Source organism: Syngnathus scovelli, chromosome 1 (assembly GCF_024217435.2).
Source record: "Syngnathus scovelli strain Florida chromosome 1, RoL_Ssco_1.2, whole genome shotgun sequence".
Lineage (NCBI taxonomy): Eukaryota > Metazoa > Chordata > Actinopteri > Syngnathiformes > Syngnathidae > Syngnathus > Syngnathus scovelli.
The window spans coordinates 3352622-3372894 of record NC_090847.1 but is presented as its reverse complement, the minus strand read 5'-3'; the positions used below and the strand labels follow the sequence as shown (position 1 = coordinate 3372894).

Here is a 20273-nt window from a genome sequence, read left to right as displayed (position 1 = left end):
ACATAAGAATGCTATCACTGTCACTCATAAGACTATACATAGGAGAATTTATTATATATGAAAATGTAAAAAATGTAAATACCGTATTCATTCTAATAATCGCCCATATCCTAATAATCGCCCAGTGTGTGTTAGCGATGACATAAATAAAAAACATTGATACCTCTAATTATCACCCTCTAATTATATGCTGCTAAAAATTCCCCCCAAAACTTACGTTTTCCTACGCGACCGCATGCAGACGTCATTACGCAAGTTTAAATAGGAGTGATTTGATAGCACGTCGAATGTCCCTTTTAAATTGTTTTTCTCTATAAACTATGATACAATTACACTCGTCACTCCGCTACAATATCCTCACACAAATACGTTATCGGTGCGTGCGCTCGAACAAGATGATAGCGATAACATGACATGCGCAACATGTGATGTGCGACGGTAACATGTTGCATCGATGCATTGACGCACCTGCTGTTAGAGGTAGATCAAAACAGCCGCTGTTCTAGTGTTAAGAACACCAGTGAGATGCAGGTATTGCATACTACATAAGGAAAATATACATATTATCGCCCATTTCAGTGCTCCTTGGCGATCGGACAAAAGGTGTTCTCTATTAATCGCCCTGGGCGATAATTACAATAAATATGGTACCTATTCCTCAATGTAAATGGTTTCCTCAGGTTACCACATATTTTCTCTGCATTAAACTCACTTTCTAAAATCTAAACTCTCAAGCAGGCCAGAAAATATATAGCAATATCTGTTGTCCCTCTCAAATCTTGTGTATATGCCTTAATGATTGTTTTACAGAGAACTCCTGAATCAAATGAAAATATAAATGCAGTTACATCTGATGAGAAGGCCAGAATCAGTGTTTTGCAACAGGAAATGGCTAAATCTGCAGAGATCGTAACTGATGTCATCAAAAACTGAAAGGCATGCATCTGCATGCTTTTCTCAAACTTAGACAAGCTCAAAGCCTTGATTGATTTATACAGAGGTATGCTCACTTTAACTAAAAATAAATGTACTCAAACTTTTTTCCCTTTCAATATTTTGATGTACCGTAATTGCCGGACTATAAGCCGCACCGGATTATAAGCCGCACCAGCTAATATTCATGAATATTTCAGTTTTTTTCTTACATAAGCCGCACCGGTCTATAAGCCGCACGTGCACACGAGTTTTTTACAAAGAAAGACAGTACATAGAAAGCCTTTTTAACGTTTTAATAACATACTTGAACATGTCTTTCTAAACATTGCCTGTGACGCAGCAGTAGTACCGCAGCAACGCGGAAGTGTGCACGCGAGTTATTAGCAAAGAAAGACTGGACACAGAAAGTTTTTTTAAAGCTTTAATAACATACCTTAACATTTCTTTCCAAACACTGCCTGTGACGCGGCAGTAATACCGCAGCAACACGGACGTAACACAGCAAAGTCAGAGACGCGGCGGTAACGCAGCAGCAAAACGGTAGCACAGCACTAACAGGGCTGGTTAAAAAAAAAACGTACCAGTAAAAGTAAAAAAGAGCCGTCTTCATCTTCCTCCTGTGCACTGAAACCATCAAAGTCTTCCTTGTTAGTGTCCGATTGGAATAGCGTTTGATATCCTTCGCCTCACTTTCTCAGTCTCTCTTTCGTCGTCGCTTTTATGCATTGCTTCGAGTTCTTCATGCTTATCTTATTCATGCACGAAGCGCTAAATTACATTAAACTAGCGATATAACGTATAACTTAAAAGCGGCATCATGCATTTCTTTTGTCCCCCATAATGACGGTTTGTGTATAAAAGCTTCCTTTCAGTAATGTCCGTGTTCATCTCATTATGTATCTTCTTTGTGAGTGTGAGTGTGTGCGTGATGCGCGAGAAGATCAAAACACAAGCGAGCACGTCTTCTTCGGCGCATTATCTCTTCTTCGTCTGTCTCGCTCTTGCTTCCTGCTCGAGCGCTCCTTGGAGGCCGTAAAAATCCATAAATACGCTCCAGAGTAGACACAACACAATGACATCAACATCGACTGCCTTTGGCTTAAAAGCGGCATCATATGCATTTCTTTTGTCCCCCATAATGACGGTTTGTGTATAAAGGCTTCTTTTCAGTAATGTTCGTCTTGATCTCGTTCTGTCTCTTATTTGAGTGAATTATACTGCACTATTCGCCTGGCGGATGGACATGCGATCAACGCACCACTTTTCTCCCCAGTGACGTGTATAAAAGCAGGTGTCCACGTTGTAACATGAGATATTTACACAGAAAGATGATACACAGAATTTTTTTTTACAGTAATTTTTAATTACTGTAATTATATGCATTTTTTCCAAAAAGTGCACGGCAGTAACAGCAGCAACAAGGCAGTACAACGACAGTAAAACTGCAGTAACACATCTGGTTAAAAAAATAACCAGCCTACCAGAAAAGTAATCGATCGCTTACTGTAAATAAATGTCTTTTTCCAAAAAGTGCCTGTAACACGGCAACAACACGGCAATAACACAGCAGTACAACGGCAGTAACACCGCTGGTTAAAAAAAATAACCAGCCTACCAGAAAAGTCATTGATCGCTATCTTCATCTTCCTCCTGTGCACTAAAACCACTGAAGTTGTCTTCTTCAGTGTCAGACTTGAACAGACTCAGGATGACTTCGTCAGACACTTTTACACCGTCTCTCTCTTTTTCGTTGTCGCTGTCACTGTCACTGTCACTTTCGTCTCGAGGCGAAGATGTGCTCGCACCGTTCTCTTCCTCACGCAGCAGTCCAGCCTTTCGAAAGCCGTTGGTGATCGTGGATTTTTTCACACTGCCCCACGCAGTCAGGATCCACTGGCAGACTTGAGCAAAAGTTGCTCTTCGCATGCGGCCAGTTTTGGTGAATGATTTCTCGCCGCTGGTCATCCACGCCTCCCACTCAACTCGGAGTGCCACTTTAAATGCACGATTCACACTGATATCGAGTGGCTGCAAATACTTTGTTGTTCCCCCAGGAATCACAGCTGGAATTGAGTTTGTCCTCTTGATGGCAGCTTTCACAGAATCTGTGATATGGGCCCTCATGCTGTCCAAAACGAGCAGTGTTTTTTTTCTGTGAAAAAATCCTCCTGGTCGCTTGACGTAGCACTCCGCCAGCCATTCCTTCATTAGGCTTTCCATCATCCACCCTTTCGTGTTTACTTTCACGACGATGCCTTTCGGGAGGTTTTCTTTTGGCATAGTCATTCGCTTAAAAATCACCATTGGTGGGAGCTTTTGTCCGGATGCTGTGCAGCTCAGAACACAAGTGAAATGCGTTCTCTCATGGCCAGTTGTTTTCAGCGTGACGGAGGATTCACCTTTCCTGTTTACAGTCCTAGTGAGAGGTAAGTCAAACGTCAAAGGCACTTCATCCATATTTATGATCTCGTCCGGTCCGATGGAATTCTCAGCTATCTTTGTTTGTGTGAATTTGTGGAAGTTTGTAACTTTTTCCTCGTAGTCGGGAGGGAGTTGCTGACACACAGTCGTGCGTGCCCTGATTGACAGGCCCTTTCGTCTCATAAATCTGAGACACCACGATGGTCCACCTTTAAAATCTTCAATCTTCTTTTCGGTGGCGATTGTTTTGGCTTTCAGTCGGATCTGCACGGTGGAAACACCTCGGCCGTCTGCTCTCTGTGTGTTCACCCAGTCTTCAAGAATGTTTTCAACTTCGGGCCATCTGCCTTTGTTGCCTCTGAAAGCTTTTGTCGTCTTTTTGCATTGTGTCAGTTCTTCACTCTGCCGTCTCCAACGTCTCACCATCGATTCATTGATGCCAAGCTTACGTGCCGCCGCTCTATTTCCGTCTTTGACAGCCAAATTGATTGCTTTTAATTTAAAAGCTGCATCAAATGAATTTCTTCGCGTGCTTTCCATGGTGAGGGTGTGTGCGTGATGCGCAAACTAGCACGTTTTCTTTGTCTGTCTCGCTCTTGCTTCCTGCTAGAGCGCCCCCTGGAGGCCGTAAAATCCATAAATACGCCGCGCCGCCATTTAAACCTCAGGGTTCAAAGTAACTTTCTGAATAAAATGCATTAAAAGTTCACATTCATTACTTGTTTTTGGTGAGCAAAATGTCAGAAGAATTGAATTCAAATGCTGATTGATTGGGTTTTAATACAATGCAGATGGTCCAAACAGCGCCACTGCTTTGTGTAATCTCTGAGTCACATGGCAGTGTAAGAGAAAGGGTTTAGAGCACAGGTGTCGAACTCAAGGCCCCACATCATTGTATGTGGCCCGCGAAGACAAATTGTGCATCAAATTCGTTGTTCATTACTAGAATTGCAAATTGTCTTCACTTTTAATAATAGCTTTTTTTTTTAAATATTTGACCAGTTTTTACTCGTCTAATTTGAAAACGAGTTATTTGTCAGTTTGTTTTCTAGCTTTTACTGTATATAATAGTGTTAAGAGTAAAACTGATCAAGTCATCACAAAAATCACGAAAAAAATCTTATATAAGCCGCACCTGACTATAAGCCGCAGGGTCCAAAATTTTGGAAAAAAGCCGCGGCTTATAGTCCGGCAATTACGGTATATTTTTTGTCTAGAATCTGAGTAAATAAAATAGCAGCAAAAATAATCATCCTTTGGTTAACTGAATTGATAAGGATTTCAGTATACCTTCAAGAGTGTATATGATCAGGAAGTGATGGTTCAAAATAATCATCTACTTTTAAATTAATTTTGTGTTTTTTTCAGTTTACTTTCAGGTGTTCCTGAAGAAGTTGCAGCATGATCAACTCATGGTCTATGAGTTGCATGCTGAGGTAGTGCTACTGTTCAGGGAACTCCCCTCCGAGTTTCAAAGTCAAAGTCAGTCTGCTTTATTGTCGATTTCTTCACATGCCAAGACACACAAAGAGATTGAAATTATGTTCTCACTATCCCATGGTGGCAAGACATAGTACACAATATACAAACAAGGAAACAACACAAAAAAAAATAAAAACAAGAAGGCACAAACAATGAATAAATAGGAGTGATGAATAAATAATAAACAAATAACATGATAAATAAGAGGAGCAAAAATTGAGCAAGTGTGCAAAAAGCAGACAGTCAAAATATTGCGCAAAAGTACAGGATGCTACGCAGAAGGGAGGAGAGAGTTCAGGAAGCCTGCTCGCAATCCCTTGAGTGTGAATGACTTGTTGAAGATTGATATTCAGAACAGAGATCTGCTGTAACCTGACAAGAAGTTGTCTGTGGGAAGATTCAGCTAATGTGCCTTGACCAAAGCAAAAGTGGCGAAGAAGCCCTGGGTGTAGAATATGTATAGCTTGCTCAGAGAGGGCTACATCAAGGCAGCAACGTTTTTTCAGAAAAACCTTCCATTCAAAAGTAAGATCATCACCTCTTTGTCTGTTAGCACCATCACCGATTCTTCATAAAACAGTCCAGAAGGCATATATCACCTTGCCAAATGTAGTGAAGTCAGAAGAGCTGGGTCAACTGGATGGTGCGAGCTTACCAGGTTGACTCAGATATAGGAGAAAAGGCATAAGACTTTAACACTGCAAGAATTTATGTTGACTGGTGGAGTGGTATCCTTGCCATGAAAACACCAGAGGGAGGGCTGAGGTTCCCCATCTTAGAGAGATTGGTGAAGGCTTTTTGGTCACTGTTCACTGGCTGTCTTGTCAAAGGATAATTTAATATCATGGATGACATAGTTGAAAACGAAAGGGTCAGGCTGAACATTGAGACGTACGTAGCCATTATCAGGGCCCACATTAAAGCAGTAGGGAAAAAAAGCCTCCAATATAGAAATCAGTCTTGCAAAGAGAAGCAAGATTTCTTTAAAGCCCATTCAAAGGAGAAGAAGAAGAAGAATATTGAAAAAACAAAAGAAGAAAAACTAAAAGAAGCTGTAAAGGTCATCTCAGCCATTAGAAAGGCAACAAAAGCTTCCATCTTTTCTTCTACTAGATCCTGCTCCACTGCTGGAGTTAGAGCACCTGGACATGCTGCAGCCTCCTCCTTCACTCCTGGAGTCAGTGCTGTTGCACCTGCAGCTCCATTTTCAGGAAACTCTGAAATGGGTGTTAAGTACTCCCATGCTCAAGGTATTTGGGTTTACTGCAAAAAAGCATAAAAAGTGAAAGACAGTAGGGACATTTACAAATTATTTCAGTACACTTTTGTGGTTTTAAAAGTTAACAAAGTTTTACTTTTATGTTCTTCAGTGCTTGCAGAGCTTCAGTTAGTATTTGTTCCTTAATGCTGATGCTGTTTTTCTCTGTTATAACAGGCTCATGTAATGTCTGAAAAATAAAAACATTGAATAGAAAGTTATGTGGATGATTGATTTTGTATTACCACAATACAGTAAAGGCTTGCCAAGAAATCGTTTTATTGACTCGGGTGAAAACACTGAAATTGCCGTAATTTCCGGACTATAAACGCACCTGAAAATAAGACGCACCTAAAAATAAGCCGCACCAGCTAAAATTAGGGGGAAATCCTGTTTTATCCATATATAAACCACACTGGACTAACCCCAGGAGTTTTATTGTTTAATTTCCATATGTAAGACAATATGCACAAATCCATACAATACAGTAAAGATCCATAGATAAACTGCACCGGTCTAAAAGCTGCAGGCAAAAAGTAGTGGCTTATACTCTGTAAAATACGGTACATAAGAGCAAACTGCAATAGAGATCTGTTCAACATTGCCCTCTTCTTTTAATAATGGTCTGGGATGTTATTATTGGTTAGATTTAAACTTTAGTATTTGAATGCTATATTAAAAAACTAGGTCTATTTGGCCAATGGCATGTACACACTATACTCCTTTTTACATTAAAACTTTCAAGAAGCAAAACAAGAAAAATAAGAACTGCTGTCAATGTGTTTGATTGTACTTACATGAGCTGGGGAATATGATTTGGCCTGAAAAACCTTTCAGACATTTTTTTTTTTTTTTTGCTTTAATGGTCATTTATCTTTCCCATTTCCCTCTTACTATTTGTTTTCATTTGTGTGCAATAAACCTCATTAAACAGCCAGACATGTGGTCGAATACACTTTTGACTGACCATTGTAAAAAAAATATATATAAAAAAATGGCGTAAGGATCTTTTCTCAGGTAATTTGATCTCAGCCGCACGTGTCGGGATCATAAAAGGAATTTCAAAGTCTGTCACTCACTCGTGAATCTTCGCAAACGACCAATCTACAGCCAGCATCAGATGGCGGAGGGACATTGAACATACTGCCGCATTATTTGCGTTCACAAGGAGTCAGTAAACTTCCTCTTCGCAAACGATTCAGTGAGTGAAAGGACTGTGCTACCTCTCGTTCATAACATGAGAGCTGCAATGTTTTTGACGGGAATATTAAATACACATCCACTATTTACATTAACGGCAATATCAGACTGAGCGCAATGTTTTTTTTAAGCTCATTTTAACCTCATTGTCTGAGGGGGTCGGAGGGGACGATTCAAATTTTTTGAATAATTGTTTTTAGTGAACTAATTCTGATTCAGTTCACTCAAAAGAACAAAATAACTGTTATGCCAATCACTACGGACGTCAAATACAATAAGATCTTGAATTTAAATTATTTCAATAAGATCCTGAATTTAAATTATTACAAGACATATGACATTTGCCAAAAAATGTAGTTATCAGATGATGGTAATGTGGCAGTAGTAAGTTATTAAGTTGTTCTGTGACTGACTGCTAACAAGTCAGACAAGACCTGTGATCAAAGCAACAAAGACAATATGATCCAACAAAGAACATACATATGACCTCGACCCTAACTACTGGGTGAGAGGTCTGGTCCTAAAGTCTGCCACACATCCCCTACCTCCCCACACACACCCCTTGAACACCTGGAAGGACACACAAAACAAAACAAAATGGTTGCGAGAGGTGCTTGCAATCGTCCTGGCCGATAGACTGTGGGTTTCAATCATCACAAAAAACAGCGTATGTGTTCACAGTGTCCTGGGCAATCAGGCAGGGTGGATGCTGGCTGGTGGTGTGCATCTGCACCACTAATTTGGTACGGCGAAAGGCAGCCACATTCGGGGTTTGACAAAGACGAGGGTGTGGATCTCTCACAGAGGTTGCCGCTGCAAGGATAAGGGCACAGCTCTCTCACTGAGGGCGCAGCTGCGAAGATGAGGGTGCGGATTGCTTACAGGGGGCGCCCTTGCGAGGGTGAGAGGTGTGGTACGACAGTGGTCGGCCAGGTGGGTAGCTGCGTCCAACACAGGCAGCACGGCTGGTGAGAAGGCCTGGAGAGGTACAACAGATCTGACTGTGGCGTGCGGCTGTCCTAACGGCTTGGGCCCGACTCAGCAAACACACGTTGAGGCACGGGCTAGGTTTCGGAGGGCGCTGGCTGGGTGAGCAGGACGAACGACTAAGTTGGGCCAGTCCTGACTGTGGTGTGCAGCTGTCCTGATGGCTTGTGCCTTCGCAGATGAAGGACATGCACGTCTTTACCTAGAATCTTTCTTTCCAAAGTCCATTCCTACAGCAACAAGATGGATGACTTGGTGCTGTTGATGAGAAGAAATACCTTTCCTCCTCTGGAACTCTGTGCTTGAGGGAGAGGTGGCTCTGCGGACAGATCCCGGACAGTGCGCTACACATGGAGGGATTCCAGCTGCTCCAAGCAAACCGTGACGCAGAGCTCTCGGGCATAACCAATGGCGGTGGAGTCTGTTACTACATCAACAGCTGTTGCACCGATGTAACTGTGATCTCTCAACACTGCTTTCCTGCTCTTCATAAACTGTAAGCCATTTTACTTCCTGGGTGAGTTGGCTTCTTTTATCCTGGCGGCTTTATAGTATATCCTGCCCGCCGAGGACACACATGAGGCTCAGCGCGTGCTTGCAGAGCACATTTTACATGTGGAGCAGACTTTCCCTGAATCTTTTGTTGTCGTGCTTGGTGACTTTAACTAGATAAATCTGAGCCAGAAACTACCCAAATACAGACAGTTTATTAAATGCCCTACCAGAGAGGAGACCACTTGGGATCACTGTAGCTGTTACACAACAGTAAAAAGCACCTACCACGCTGTGCCCCAAGACTTGAAGCTGATGGTATTTCCCCTTCCACCCTGAAACACTGTGCCCCAAACTGTCTCCTGTTTTCACTGATATTTTGAACACCTCCATGGAGTCATTTTTGTAATCATTTTGTTGTATGCTTATAGTGTTTTAGATATTCCTATAATTTATCCTTATTTTATTATTCATGTTGCACAGTTGTACCACAAAAAAATCCCTGGTTTTTGAACTACTTGACTGACAATGGTAATAAAGTGAATTCTAATTCTGATTTGTCTGAAGATGACAAATAAGAAAACGAAGAAAAAAAAGAAGGCGAAAAAGAAGATGACCATAGACCTAATGTTTGTGTTTTACTTTGTTCACTAAAACTCATTGAATTATTAAGCAATCATGATGTGGATTGGTTTATTACAAACATTAAATATCCAACAAGCCGCATGTCATTTTATAATCTGGGTTTTAACAAATAAACCATCGCAGTAAAACCGCTATGCTGCCCATGCCGGCAGCCGCCTGACTGCATTGTTAGTGTGAGTTTTAAGGTAAAAATAGGTTGGTTCGTAAGTAGACGCAAAAAAAAAAAGAAAATCGCGAGACTCTGGTCTGTATCTATAGACGTTTGTAAGTAGAGGTACCATTGTCAAAGCAGAAGTGATCAAGGCATTGTAAATCGCCTGAGCTGCCCTTGCGCCGGTTCGTGGACTCCTTGGAGGCTTTTTTGTGTGTTTTAGAGTGTTCTTTTGTTTTTGTTTTTTTATTTTGGGGGGGGGGGGGGGGGAGCTGTGTGACGGACCTCTGAGACTTTGCGTCTATGTCAATATTATGTGGACTTCTCACCAGCAGGCCTACAGTTAGTTGTTTAGTTGTTTTTTTTTCCCTTTGTTACAGTGTGGGGTGTTTGTGTGCATACTGACATAATTTTTTAATAGTCATACCACATAAATGCCAATGTTGGTCTCGCTTTACTTAAGACTAATAAAGGCATTTCAGTCACAGCATTTTTGTTAGAAATATGAATAATTTGAACTGCTCATGTGGTAAATATTTTTTTTTTGTTTTTGTCCTTTCTGTCTTTAAAAGCATGCGCCTCAACACAGCCATAAATGATGTCAAGATTGATTAAGCATGGATACTAAACTAAGTACTAAACTCAAGGAAAACTACTTATTTTCAAGCAATAAATAGCTTGTGACTCTGCAACACTATTAAAAAATTGGTCAAATTAAAATTAAAAATCTACTAAAAATAAAATATGTGAAAAATATAAATAATATAAATTAAATATGTGAATAAACCTAAGCGCCCCTTGTCCCTTTAAACTATTCTGTATATACGTAACATCCAATATATATAACTATTATTACTATATACTACATTTTTGTGAAGAAGAGGTCTCATAATGTAAAATATGTAATCTTCATTGTCATGTTTCAGAAAACTTTGGGTATAGAAGTCCAGATGAGGATGACCGCAACAGAAATTGTACTCCAGATTCAGAGGCACCAGATGGTTCCTATAGCAGTGAGGAGAGCAGTTCGACACTGCACTTTAGTGGGAACAGAGATGTCAACCAGCAAAGCCTCCAGGACCCGACCAAACAGGCAAAGAGTCCCAGAAGGGGGCCCACAGGTCAGATCACCAATGTGCAGCCCAATGGGGGTCAAGGCCCACAAGGAAAGCCTAAGAGAAAACGTACAGGCTCAGACTCAAAGTCAGGGAAACCCCGCAGAGCTCGTACTGCGTTCACCTATGAGCAGTTGGTTGCACTGGAGAACAAGTTCAAGTCGACAAGGTACCTATCTGTGTGTGAGCGGCTCAACCTTGCACTGTCACTCTCCCTTACTGAGACACAGGTCAAGATCTGGTTCCAGAACCGCCGGACCAAGTGGAAGAAACAGAACCCTGGTGCAGACACTTCTGCTCCCTCTGGTGCAGGAGGTACATCTGGTACTGCGGGAGGAATAGGAGGCGCTCTTGGGAACCTCAGTCCACTCAGCCCATCACCTCCAATCAGTGGACATCTAGCCATGCACACAGGCTATGCATCAGGTCACCATCACCCTTCGGCAGGCAGCCTGGTCCAGCTGCCTTTTCTCACTACAAGCCATGTTCTATCTCCATTCATGTTGGGGACACAGAGCTATGCTGCACCTACCTTTTACAGCTCCCACCTGTAAACAGATACAGAATACACATGCACACACTGAGCCAAGAGATTGACATATTTCAACATCCTGAATGATTATATACGTATGTCATTAATTCAACTAAGCTTGGGTGTTCAATTGCTGTAATGTCAAAGTTTGATTTTGATAGATAATTTTGACTGACAATGTCAATCTCTATGTAAAAGTGTACATCATTTTATGATCTAACTTTACATTCTGAATTCTAAGTTAAAGAAATAGCTGATTCATCCATAAAACTTTTTGGAACCTGGATGTTAGAAATCACTGAATGAAAAGCCCAATCTACTAGTACTGTGAAGATTCAGCAGTGAGTGTTTGTGTTTGGCCGTTTTGGCCATGAAGCCACAGACGAACTAATACGCGACTCATATGGTTGTTTTTGATAATAAACAGTGACTAATAAAATAATATAGTCAGTGTATAAACTGTATATACATTTTTAATTTTCAGAACATTCTGAATTAAGTGCATATTTTCAATAAAATGATTTTGATGATTGAACTACTTGTGTACAAATAGTTGGATCACAGGGAACTTTCTCACCCACCATGTGTAAAAGTAATTTTTTGTCATTTGCCTATTTCTGAAAATGTTCTAAATTGTAGCCCCACTTTTACATCAGTAATAATAATGATAATGTGTCTGCTGCATGTGCCACAAACATGGATATGCACACAAATTTCCACCTACGGTGAATTAGTTCACCGCCCTTGTGATGAGGTCCCACCACCATGATTGAAACTATCCATGGTGATTTTGGATCTGCAGTTGTACACCTCTCTAACACTATAGTGGGAAAGAGGACAGTAGAAAGTGCATCCATTATTTGAAACGCTTATTCTCACGAGGGTCGTCTGGAGTCTATCCCGGGTGACTTTAAGCAGTAGGCGGGATACACCCTGAACTGGTTACCAGCCAATTGCAAGGCCCATATACAAACAATCATTCACACTCACACCTAAAGACAATTTTGAGTGTTTAATTAATCAACCAAATAATTTTACCGCACAAAATTCTACATTAAATACCCAATCATCACAATTTGGAAGAAGTTTTTTTTTGTAAGTTTATAAATATAAAAACCAAGTAATTACCAAAGATAAGCAATTTATCCTATTGTGCTGGTCCGTTCTATCACCTTACAAGCCTAAATACAGCCAAACCTCGGTTTTCGACCACAATCCGTTCCAGAAGGCGGTTCGAGAAGCGAATCGTTCGAATTCCAAATCTATTTTTCCCATTACAAATAATGGAAAAAATAATAATCTGTTCCAAAACAAAAAAACGCCTTTTTAAAAATATATATTATTTGCGCATTTTTGTCTGATCGCGTAACTGCAGCGCACCGTTGAAGGCGCAACCGTAGCGTTGCCGACCGTGCAACTGCACCAAGCTGGTCGCATTATTGTGAAATTTAGAAAATATTTTTAAAGTCCTGATGTACTTTCCAAACTTTAAGTGGACCTCAGTGCGCAGGGAGCTTAATTTGGTCTGATCGCGGAGCGCACCGGGCGCTCACTGTCGCATTGCTTTAAGACCGTCTTTGTGTTTTAGGATGGCTTTACTGCTCCCACTTGCTTTCTTTGGAGGCATGATTAGGGGTTTATACAATAATAAAAGTAACGAAAATACAATAAAAACGAACAGAGTCAGTTGGCATCCGGGCCGCGCAGTCGAGTTTTCTCGGGTCCTCTCGGCTCATCTCGCGAGGTTCGACCTTCGAAATTTGTTCGACAACCGAAGCAAAAAAAAATCATGAATTTTTTGCTCGAATTCCAATTTATTCAAGAACCGGGACGTTCGAAAACCAAGGTTTGACTGTATATTTATTTGCTAAAACTTGAATGAATAGTATTTATTTATTTACTTACTTACACAAACTTTTAGTATATAGATTACATACGTTTATTATTGTCATGATGTTTGCTAGTTCCGCTGAGATTAGATGAAAAAAAAAAATGGTGGTGAAATAGTAAAATCCACCACACACATGTCCAATCGCGCAAATGCAGCGTACCGCCAAACGCGCAACCGTAGCGTGCTGCCGACCGCGCAACTGCACCGCGCTGGTCGCATTATGGTGACAGAGCCATCGCTGAAATTTAGAAAATATTTTTAAAGTCCTGATGTACTTTCCAAAATTTAATTGGACCTCAGTGCGGAGGCAGCTTAATTTTTGTCCGATCGCGCAACTGCAGCGCACCGCCGAACGCGCAACCGTAGCGCGCCGCCGACCGCGCAACTGCGCGGCATTGGTCGCATTATTGTGACAGAGCCGTCGCTGGAATCTAGAAAATATTTTAAAGTCCTAATGTACTTTCCAAAATTTAAGTTGACCTCAGTGTGCAGGGAGCTTAATTTGGTCCGATCGCGCAACCGCAGCGCGCCGGGCGCTCACTGTCGCATTGCTTTAAGAGCGTCTTTGTGTTTTAGGATGGCTTTACTGCTCCCACTTGCTTTCTTTGGAGGCATGATTAGGGGTTAATACAATCGTTGTCATGCTGGAAGACCCAGCCGCGACCCATCTTTAAAGCTTTTACTGAGGGAAGGAGATTGTTGGCCAAGATCTCTCGATACATGGCCCCATCTATCCGTCCCTGAATACAGTGCAGTCGTCCTGTTTCCTTTGCAGAAAAGCATCCCCAAAGAATGATGTTTCCACCTCCATGCTTCACAGTTGGGATGGTGTTCTTGGGGTTGTACTCATCATTCTTCTTCCTCCAAACACGACGAGTGGAGCTTAAACAAAAAAGTTCTATTTTTGTCTCATCAGACCATATGACCCATTCCTCCTCTGGATCATCCAGATGGTCATTTGCAAACTTCAGACGGGCCTTGACATGCGTTGGCTTGAGCAAGGGCACCTTGCGTGTACTGCAGGATTTTTACGTCCACCCTATAGTGGTGAAATTACGGTATATACTCTACAGCAGGGGTGCTCAAACTTTTTCAGCTTACAAGCTACTTTTAAAATGACCAAGTCACAAAGATCTACCCACTACAATAAATAAAATAAACAAATAAATAAATAAATAATATAGTGTGTGTATTTTTGTAACGCACTTAGAAAATGATATTGTGAGAAAAAAGTCCAACTCTCATTCCGTATAAAAGTGATACGTTTTTGGCTTCTTGGTCCAGCAACCCCACTCATTTTTGATGGTCATAAACTTTCTTTTGTTTAAAAGTGCGTTGATACGCTTATAAACGTTGGCGGTTTGTGTGTGCGCGGCCATTAAACATGCTGCGGTGTGGGGGTTGTAGTCAATGTCTATTGCCCATGTGCGGTTCACTGTGATTGCCTCCCGACAGGCCTACCTGTATGTCAATCAAGCGATGGGCTGGATTCTAGCAGACAGCATTTATTTATTTATTTTTTATTATTTTTTTTTAACGTCATGCGATTGACCAGTAGTACCTTGGCGATCGACTGGTCGATCGCGATCGACGTATTGAGTACCCCTGCTCTAGAGCGTATACTCATCTGGCTTCTTTCAATATGGAGGAGCACCAGCTCGACTCTGAGTCTCTCATAGATGACCCAGCTTCTCACCCTTGATCTAAGGAAGAGCCCGGAAACACTGCGAAGGAAATTCAGTTCAGCTGCTTGTATTCGGGACCTTGTTCTTTCTATCACGACACACAGCTTGTGACCTATACGAGAATAAGTACGTAAATTGATCAGTAGGCGCTTTGCCTTCCCCAATAAGGCTGTACTAACCGATTCAAGTAGCGATAGAATCGATACTAATGTGAGTATCGGTATCACATCAATACCACGTTTTATGTTAATAGGTTTTGTTTTATTTTTTTCTGTTGACCAGCTAACCGTTTATTAGCCTCTGGAAGTAAAATAGGTCCATAAGAAGCTATGTTGGGCTTTATCAGCAAGTCAGTGAGGTGGTCCTGTATGCCAATAGTGCACGGTATAGAGCACTTGCCTTCTTGAGGAGGTTTTTGACTGTACAGACAGCCCTCTCCGCCTCACTTGCTTTGGAGGTACCTGGGACTACAGGTCATGACAGTATACAGTCAAACCTCGGTTTTCGACCACAATCCATTCCAGAAGGTGGTTCGAGGAGTGAATCGTTTGAATTCCGAATTATATTTTTCCCATTGCAAATAATGGGAAAAAAAATCCGTTCTAAGACTAAAAAAAAGAAGCCTTTTTTAAGCATTTTTTTAATTTGCGCATTTTTGTCCGATCACGCAACAGCAGCGCACCGCCGACCGCGCAACTGCACTGCGCTGGTCGCATTATTGGGACAGAGCCATCGCTGAAATCTAAAAAATATTTTTAAAGTCCTCATGTACTTTCCAAAATTTAAGCGGACCTCAGTGCGCAGGGAGCTTAATTTGGTCCGATTGCGCAACCGCAGCGCGCCGGGCGCTCACTGTCACATTGCTTTAAGAGCGTCTTTGTGTTTTAGGATGGCTTTACTGCTCCCACTTGTTTTCTTTGGAGGCATGATTAGGGGTTAATACATTGCTCAAAGTTACGAAAATACAATAACAACGGAGTCAGTCGGCATCTGGGCCGCGCGGTCGGGTTTTCTCGGGTCCTCCTGGCTCATCTGTTCGACCTCCGAAGCAAATAAATCACGAATTTTTTCTTCGAATTCCGATTTGTTTGAGAACCGGGACGTTCGAAAACCGAGGGTTGACTGTACAAGAGAAAATTGCTTGAATTGTCTTTTTCTTTAATAAATTGAAACAAAAACATGACTATGGTCCAGAATGTGCAAACCCAAACAATCTGCTGTAGGAAACAAAGGATGTACAAAACATCTAAACATTTGAAGTGACATTCTATTTGTTTTAATTAACTTTTAATTTATAGTGAATGTATTATTTCTTAACTTGTTTGCTCAAAGAAACAGAAAACGGTTATAATTTGGGACACAAAAGTGCAAAGGGTGCAAAGCCCAAATAAATGAATAAAACAACAAAAAACAGTAGTGACGAAACACAGCAGGATCTCACATTGGTTTTGTTTCATATTGGCTCAATCACAAAAGCTGACAAGTATGGCAAAAAACAAAGCCCTCCCATCAATTGTGGTGAGACGTGTCCTTCCCACATGGACATCAACAGAAAAAAAGGCAATTATATTGCACTCACTAACACAACATACCTGACGATGACAGCAAAAAAACAAAGTCCTCCCGTCAATTGCGGCGATACAATGTGCCCCCATACGGATTAAATGACACAACAATGCATTAAAGTAACAAACAACAGAAGTTGGGCAGTCTCATTAATTAATGAATTATTATTATTATACAGCTTTCGTACCACCCTTTGATATCGGGGGAGACAGTTAATGAACATGGTAGGTATTCATCATGCTACAGATTTTGTGTAATTATACATAACACAGCTCACCAAGTATTTTAAAGTTTTTCGCCTTCTCTCATAGAATGATTTCCAGTTTGCCACGTAGAGTGCGTCACAGCGATGCCGGAGACAACCTACAATTTTTTGTTCTAGTTCCCATCACCCCCTTCTTTTCTTTTTACTTGACTTTTTAGAGATTACTATTTCTGCTTTTGTAAGCAGCGAACCGTCAATCCTTGCCAGTTTCGGTCACATCCCTGCTCAGAATCCAGCGGGGCTCTGTGGTTGCTTGTCTCCCGTCGTTCACCGAGCAACAAGTATAGCTTCGGAAACACGTTTGTATGAATCAGAGCACCACTTGCACCCTTCTTCTACAGAGGAGGTCCCTGCTTGAGGGACGTGTCCACCAGGTAGAGCAGAATAACGTGATAACTGTAGATGTGGCGGACAAAAATGTGGGCTGTCGCCAGCCCGCTAGCCCAGTTAGCATTAGCCCTAAGCAGTTTGCTAACAGCAATGAGACTGTTAAAACCATTTCAATCCACCTTGGTCTACTGGTTCTCGCACCCTACTCATAGGTGACTCCATAACACACTTAAAACCTAAAATTACACTAAAAATCCAGCCACAGTAATGTTATTCCTGGAGCCAGAGCACCAAACATTGAAGCTAACCTTAGGGAGATGACTCGCTACAGGTCTGGCTGCGCTACCAACAACACTCGCTACTCAAATATAGTGATACACGTTGGCTCCAATGATATGAGGATGAGGCAATCAGAGATCACAAAGAAAAACAGCAAAGATCTCACCAGAAAGATGAGTCAGCATCGAGTAATTGTCTCTGGCCCCTTGCCTGTGAGAGGCAATGATGAGTGAGTTAACAGATTATTTTCACTTAATTGATGGCTGGTGACTCACAGGTAGGAGGGTGCGGGTTCAATTCCCTGTGTGGAATTTACATGTTCTCCCCGTGCCCGCGTGGGTTTTCTCCGGGCATTCCGGTTTCCACCCGCATCCCAAAAGCATGCTTGGTAGTCCGATTGAGCACTCTAAATTGCCCCTAGGTGTGAGTGTGAGTGCAGATGGTTGTTCGTGTCTGTCTGCCCTGTGACTGGCTGGTAACCGGTTCAGGGTGTCCCGCTTACTGCCTGATGACCGGCGGGATAGGCTCCAGCACACCCGCGAGCGGTACAGAAAATGGATGGATGGACGGTGGCTGGCGAGTACATATCTGTAAAGTGCATTTTTTCTCCCGAGAGAGATAACCGTTGTGATATGCACGGCTGTGTATATCCCACCCAATGCCTGTGTAAACACAGCACTCTCACCTGCGTGAAGTTGGCCCTCCCAACCTCGCAAAATTTAAGGAAAATAGTCTGATTCGTTTGTGCTTCGTTTGTGCCGGTTTGTGCAGCAAAAATCATCGTTTGTGCTGCTATGGTTTTTTAGTTATGAACGATTATTTTATAGGTCATCCAGAGTTCACCCAGCCCCCCCTTTCCCCCCAAATGGACCCAAAATGGTACCGTCCGTTTGTGCTTCGTTTGTGCTGGTTTGTGCAGCAAAAATTTTCGTTTGTGCTGCTTTCGTTTCGGAGATATTACACATTTATTTTTTAGCGATGACATCATCGAGCCCCCCCTTTTCCTCCAAATGGACCCAAAATGGTACCGTTCGTTTGTGCTTCGTTTGTGCTGGTTTGTGCAGCAAAAAGTTTCGTTCGTGCTGCTTCCGTTTCGGAGATATTGGGCATTTAATTTCTAGTGATGACGTCACCGTGAACTTGGCCCCCCCTTTTTCTCCAAATGGACCCAAAATGGTACCGTTCGTTTGTGCTTCGTTTGTGCTGGTTTGTGCAGCAAAAAGTTCCGTTTGTGCTGCTTCCGTTTCGGAGATATTAGGCATTTAATTTCTAGCGATGACGTCACCGTGAACTTGGCCCCCCCTTTTTCTCCAAATGGACCCAAAATGGTACCGTTTGTTTGTGCTTCGTTTGTGCTTGTTTGTGCAGCAAAAACTTTCGTTTGTGCTGCCTCCGTTTCGTAGATATTACACATTTATTTAATAGCGATGACATCACGTAGCTCCGCCCCCGTATTTACTTACAAATGGACCCAAAATAAAATAGTGCCGTTCGTTTGGGCTTCGTTTGTGCTTGTTTGTGCTGCAAAAAGTTTCTTTTGTGCTGCTTCCGTTTCGGATATATTAGGCATTTAATTTCTAGCGATGACGTAACCGTATTTCGTCGCGAATTTCAAGCTCCTGGACTGGAATGCTCCTGATGTAGGACGAATACAAGGTAAATATGTTCTTCGTCTTTTTTTCTTCTTTTTATCTTGCAAAAAACACTGCGGGAAACGGCTTTTATTGTGCTTATCGATTAATTCCCTTGTTATCATTACGCCTATATGATCATTATTTTCAATTAAATCTGACGTGTAAAAGGTTCACTGCAACCTAAATACCTGGTGAGTCTATGTTTGTTCCAAAACATTGATTAATGCAACAATTAATACATGTATGTGAAGTTGATGACAGCCAGAAAAAGAAACTTGAAAACGTGAAAAAATAACTTTCTTTGTCAAAGGGAACATCATCAACATTTTTTACAACAATTCAAACAATGTATTACTGCAATGTGTAGAACACAGCATGCGGGAAGATTTTAGTGTTTACTGATGCTGCTTTTACTCCACTTCCCAGGTCATTATAGATCTCCCAGGCATATGCAGTCCTCCTGCTGTATGCCACATAATGGCCAAGAGAATCCTGGGTCAGTCCTGGTTCAAAGCCAATGACAGCTCTTAAAGTAAATGTCTTCTCTTTTAGCTCCAGACTGGAGGGAAATTCAAGCAAGGCAACTTCCTTGCAACTGCTACCAAGGTCAGTGCCAATCCACACAAACTCTCCCAGATTGTAGCTGTGAGTGACATTACCTGAACACAGAGCCTTGCCTGTACTGTCGTCCTGTGTTTCGAATGAAGACGGACACTGGGAAGGGTTTTCTATTGGCCTGAGGCAGAGAGAGTCAGGAAGACTGAGTCCCTCTTCAGCAGCAGTCTGAAGAGAAGCCATGCCACAGGTCTGCAGGACAGCAATGTTTACACAAACAAATGAAACTTGCCTCGTTACTTGTTGGCTTAAACTGCAGTACTGTGAGGAGCATTGTTTTATCAAATGCACACTTGGGATATTCCTCATTGCGCTCTCAATTACAGTGGAGATGTGGCATTGTGCATCAATTTGGAGAGCACCAGAGGTCAGGAGGACAGGTTTGAATATTTGCCCCAGCAGTTCTGCCCTCTGTGAGTATACCTGTTGGTTCACACCCTGTGTTGTGATGGTTTTCACCAGGTGGAGGAATTGGTTCCCATGTTCATAGTTCAGAACAGTCTTTTCCAATGAAAAACTTTCACAGAAAGAACAGCATAAGCATTGCAAGACAGAATCAAATGCACAGGTATTGAGCACAAACACTTTTGATGTGCGAAGTTTAACAGGCTGTTGATGATTCCCGTTTTTCAACAATGGTACCTTGACTTTTTTCCAGCCCACTCGTGTATCAATATGCAGCCATTCAGGACAAGGAGAAAGATATGACGTGATCTTTCTTTTCTTCGGTGGGACCGCTAAACCTCTCCAGTTTTCAACTGCACTGTCAGTAGATGCATCTGGCGCCGC

The 20273-nt window shown here is 41.9% G+C and overlaps 1 protein-coding gene and 1 long non-coding RNA gene across 3 annotated transcripts in view; one reads left to right on the top strand and one right to left on the bottom strand.

The window, feature by feature from the left end:
• LOC137840867 (uncharacterized) overlaps window positions 1–10505 on the bottom strand; it is a 30550-nt gene extending 20045 nt beyond the window's left edge. For both annotated transcript variants that reach the window (XR_011087998.1, XR_011088001.1), the window contains exons 1-2: window positions 6195–10505; window positions 1518–6102 (exon numbers count right to left, since the gene is read on the bottom strand). This is a non-coding gene — a long non-coding RNA (uncharacterized lncRNA). The remainder of the gene's footprint in view (window positions 1–1517; window positions 6103–6194) is intronic.
• The window catches only part of nkx1.2lb (NK1 transcription factor related 2-like,b), a 65153-nt gene extending 53421 nt beyond the window's left edge, over window positions 1–11732 (top strand). Inside the window, exon 3 of the mRNA XM_049740702.2 lies at window positions 10499–11732. Within this exon, the coding sequence (XP_049596659.1) occupies window positions 10499–11241 (743 nt within the window). The 3' untranslated portion in view covers window positions 11242–11732. The remainder of the gene's footprint in view (window positions 1–10498) is intronic.
• Window positions 11733–20273: the final 8541 nt, after the last annotated feature.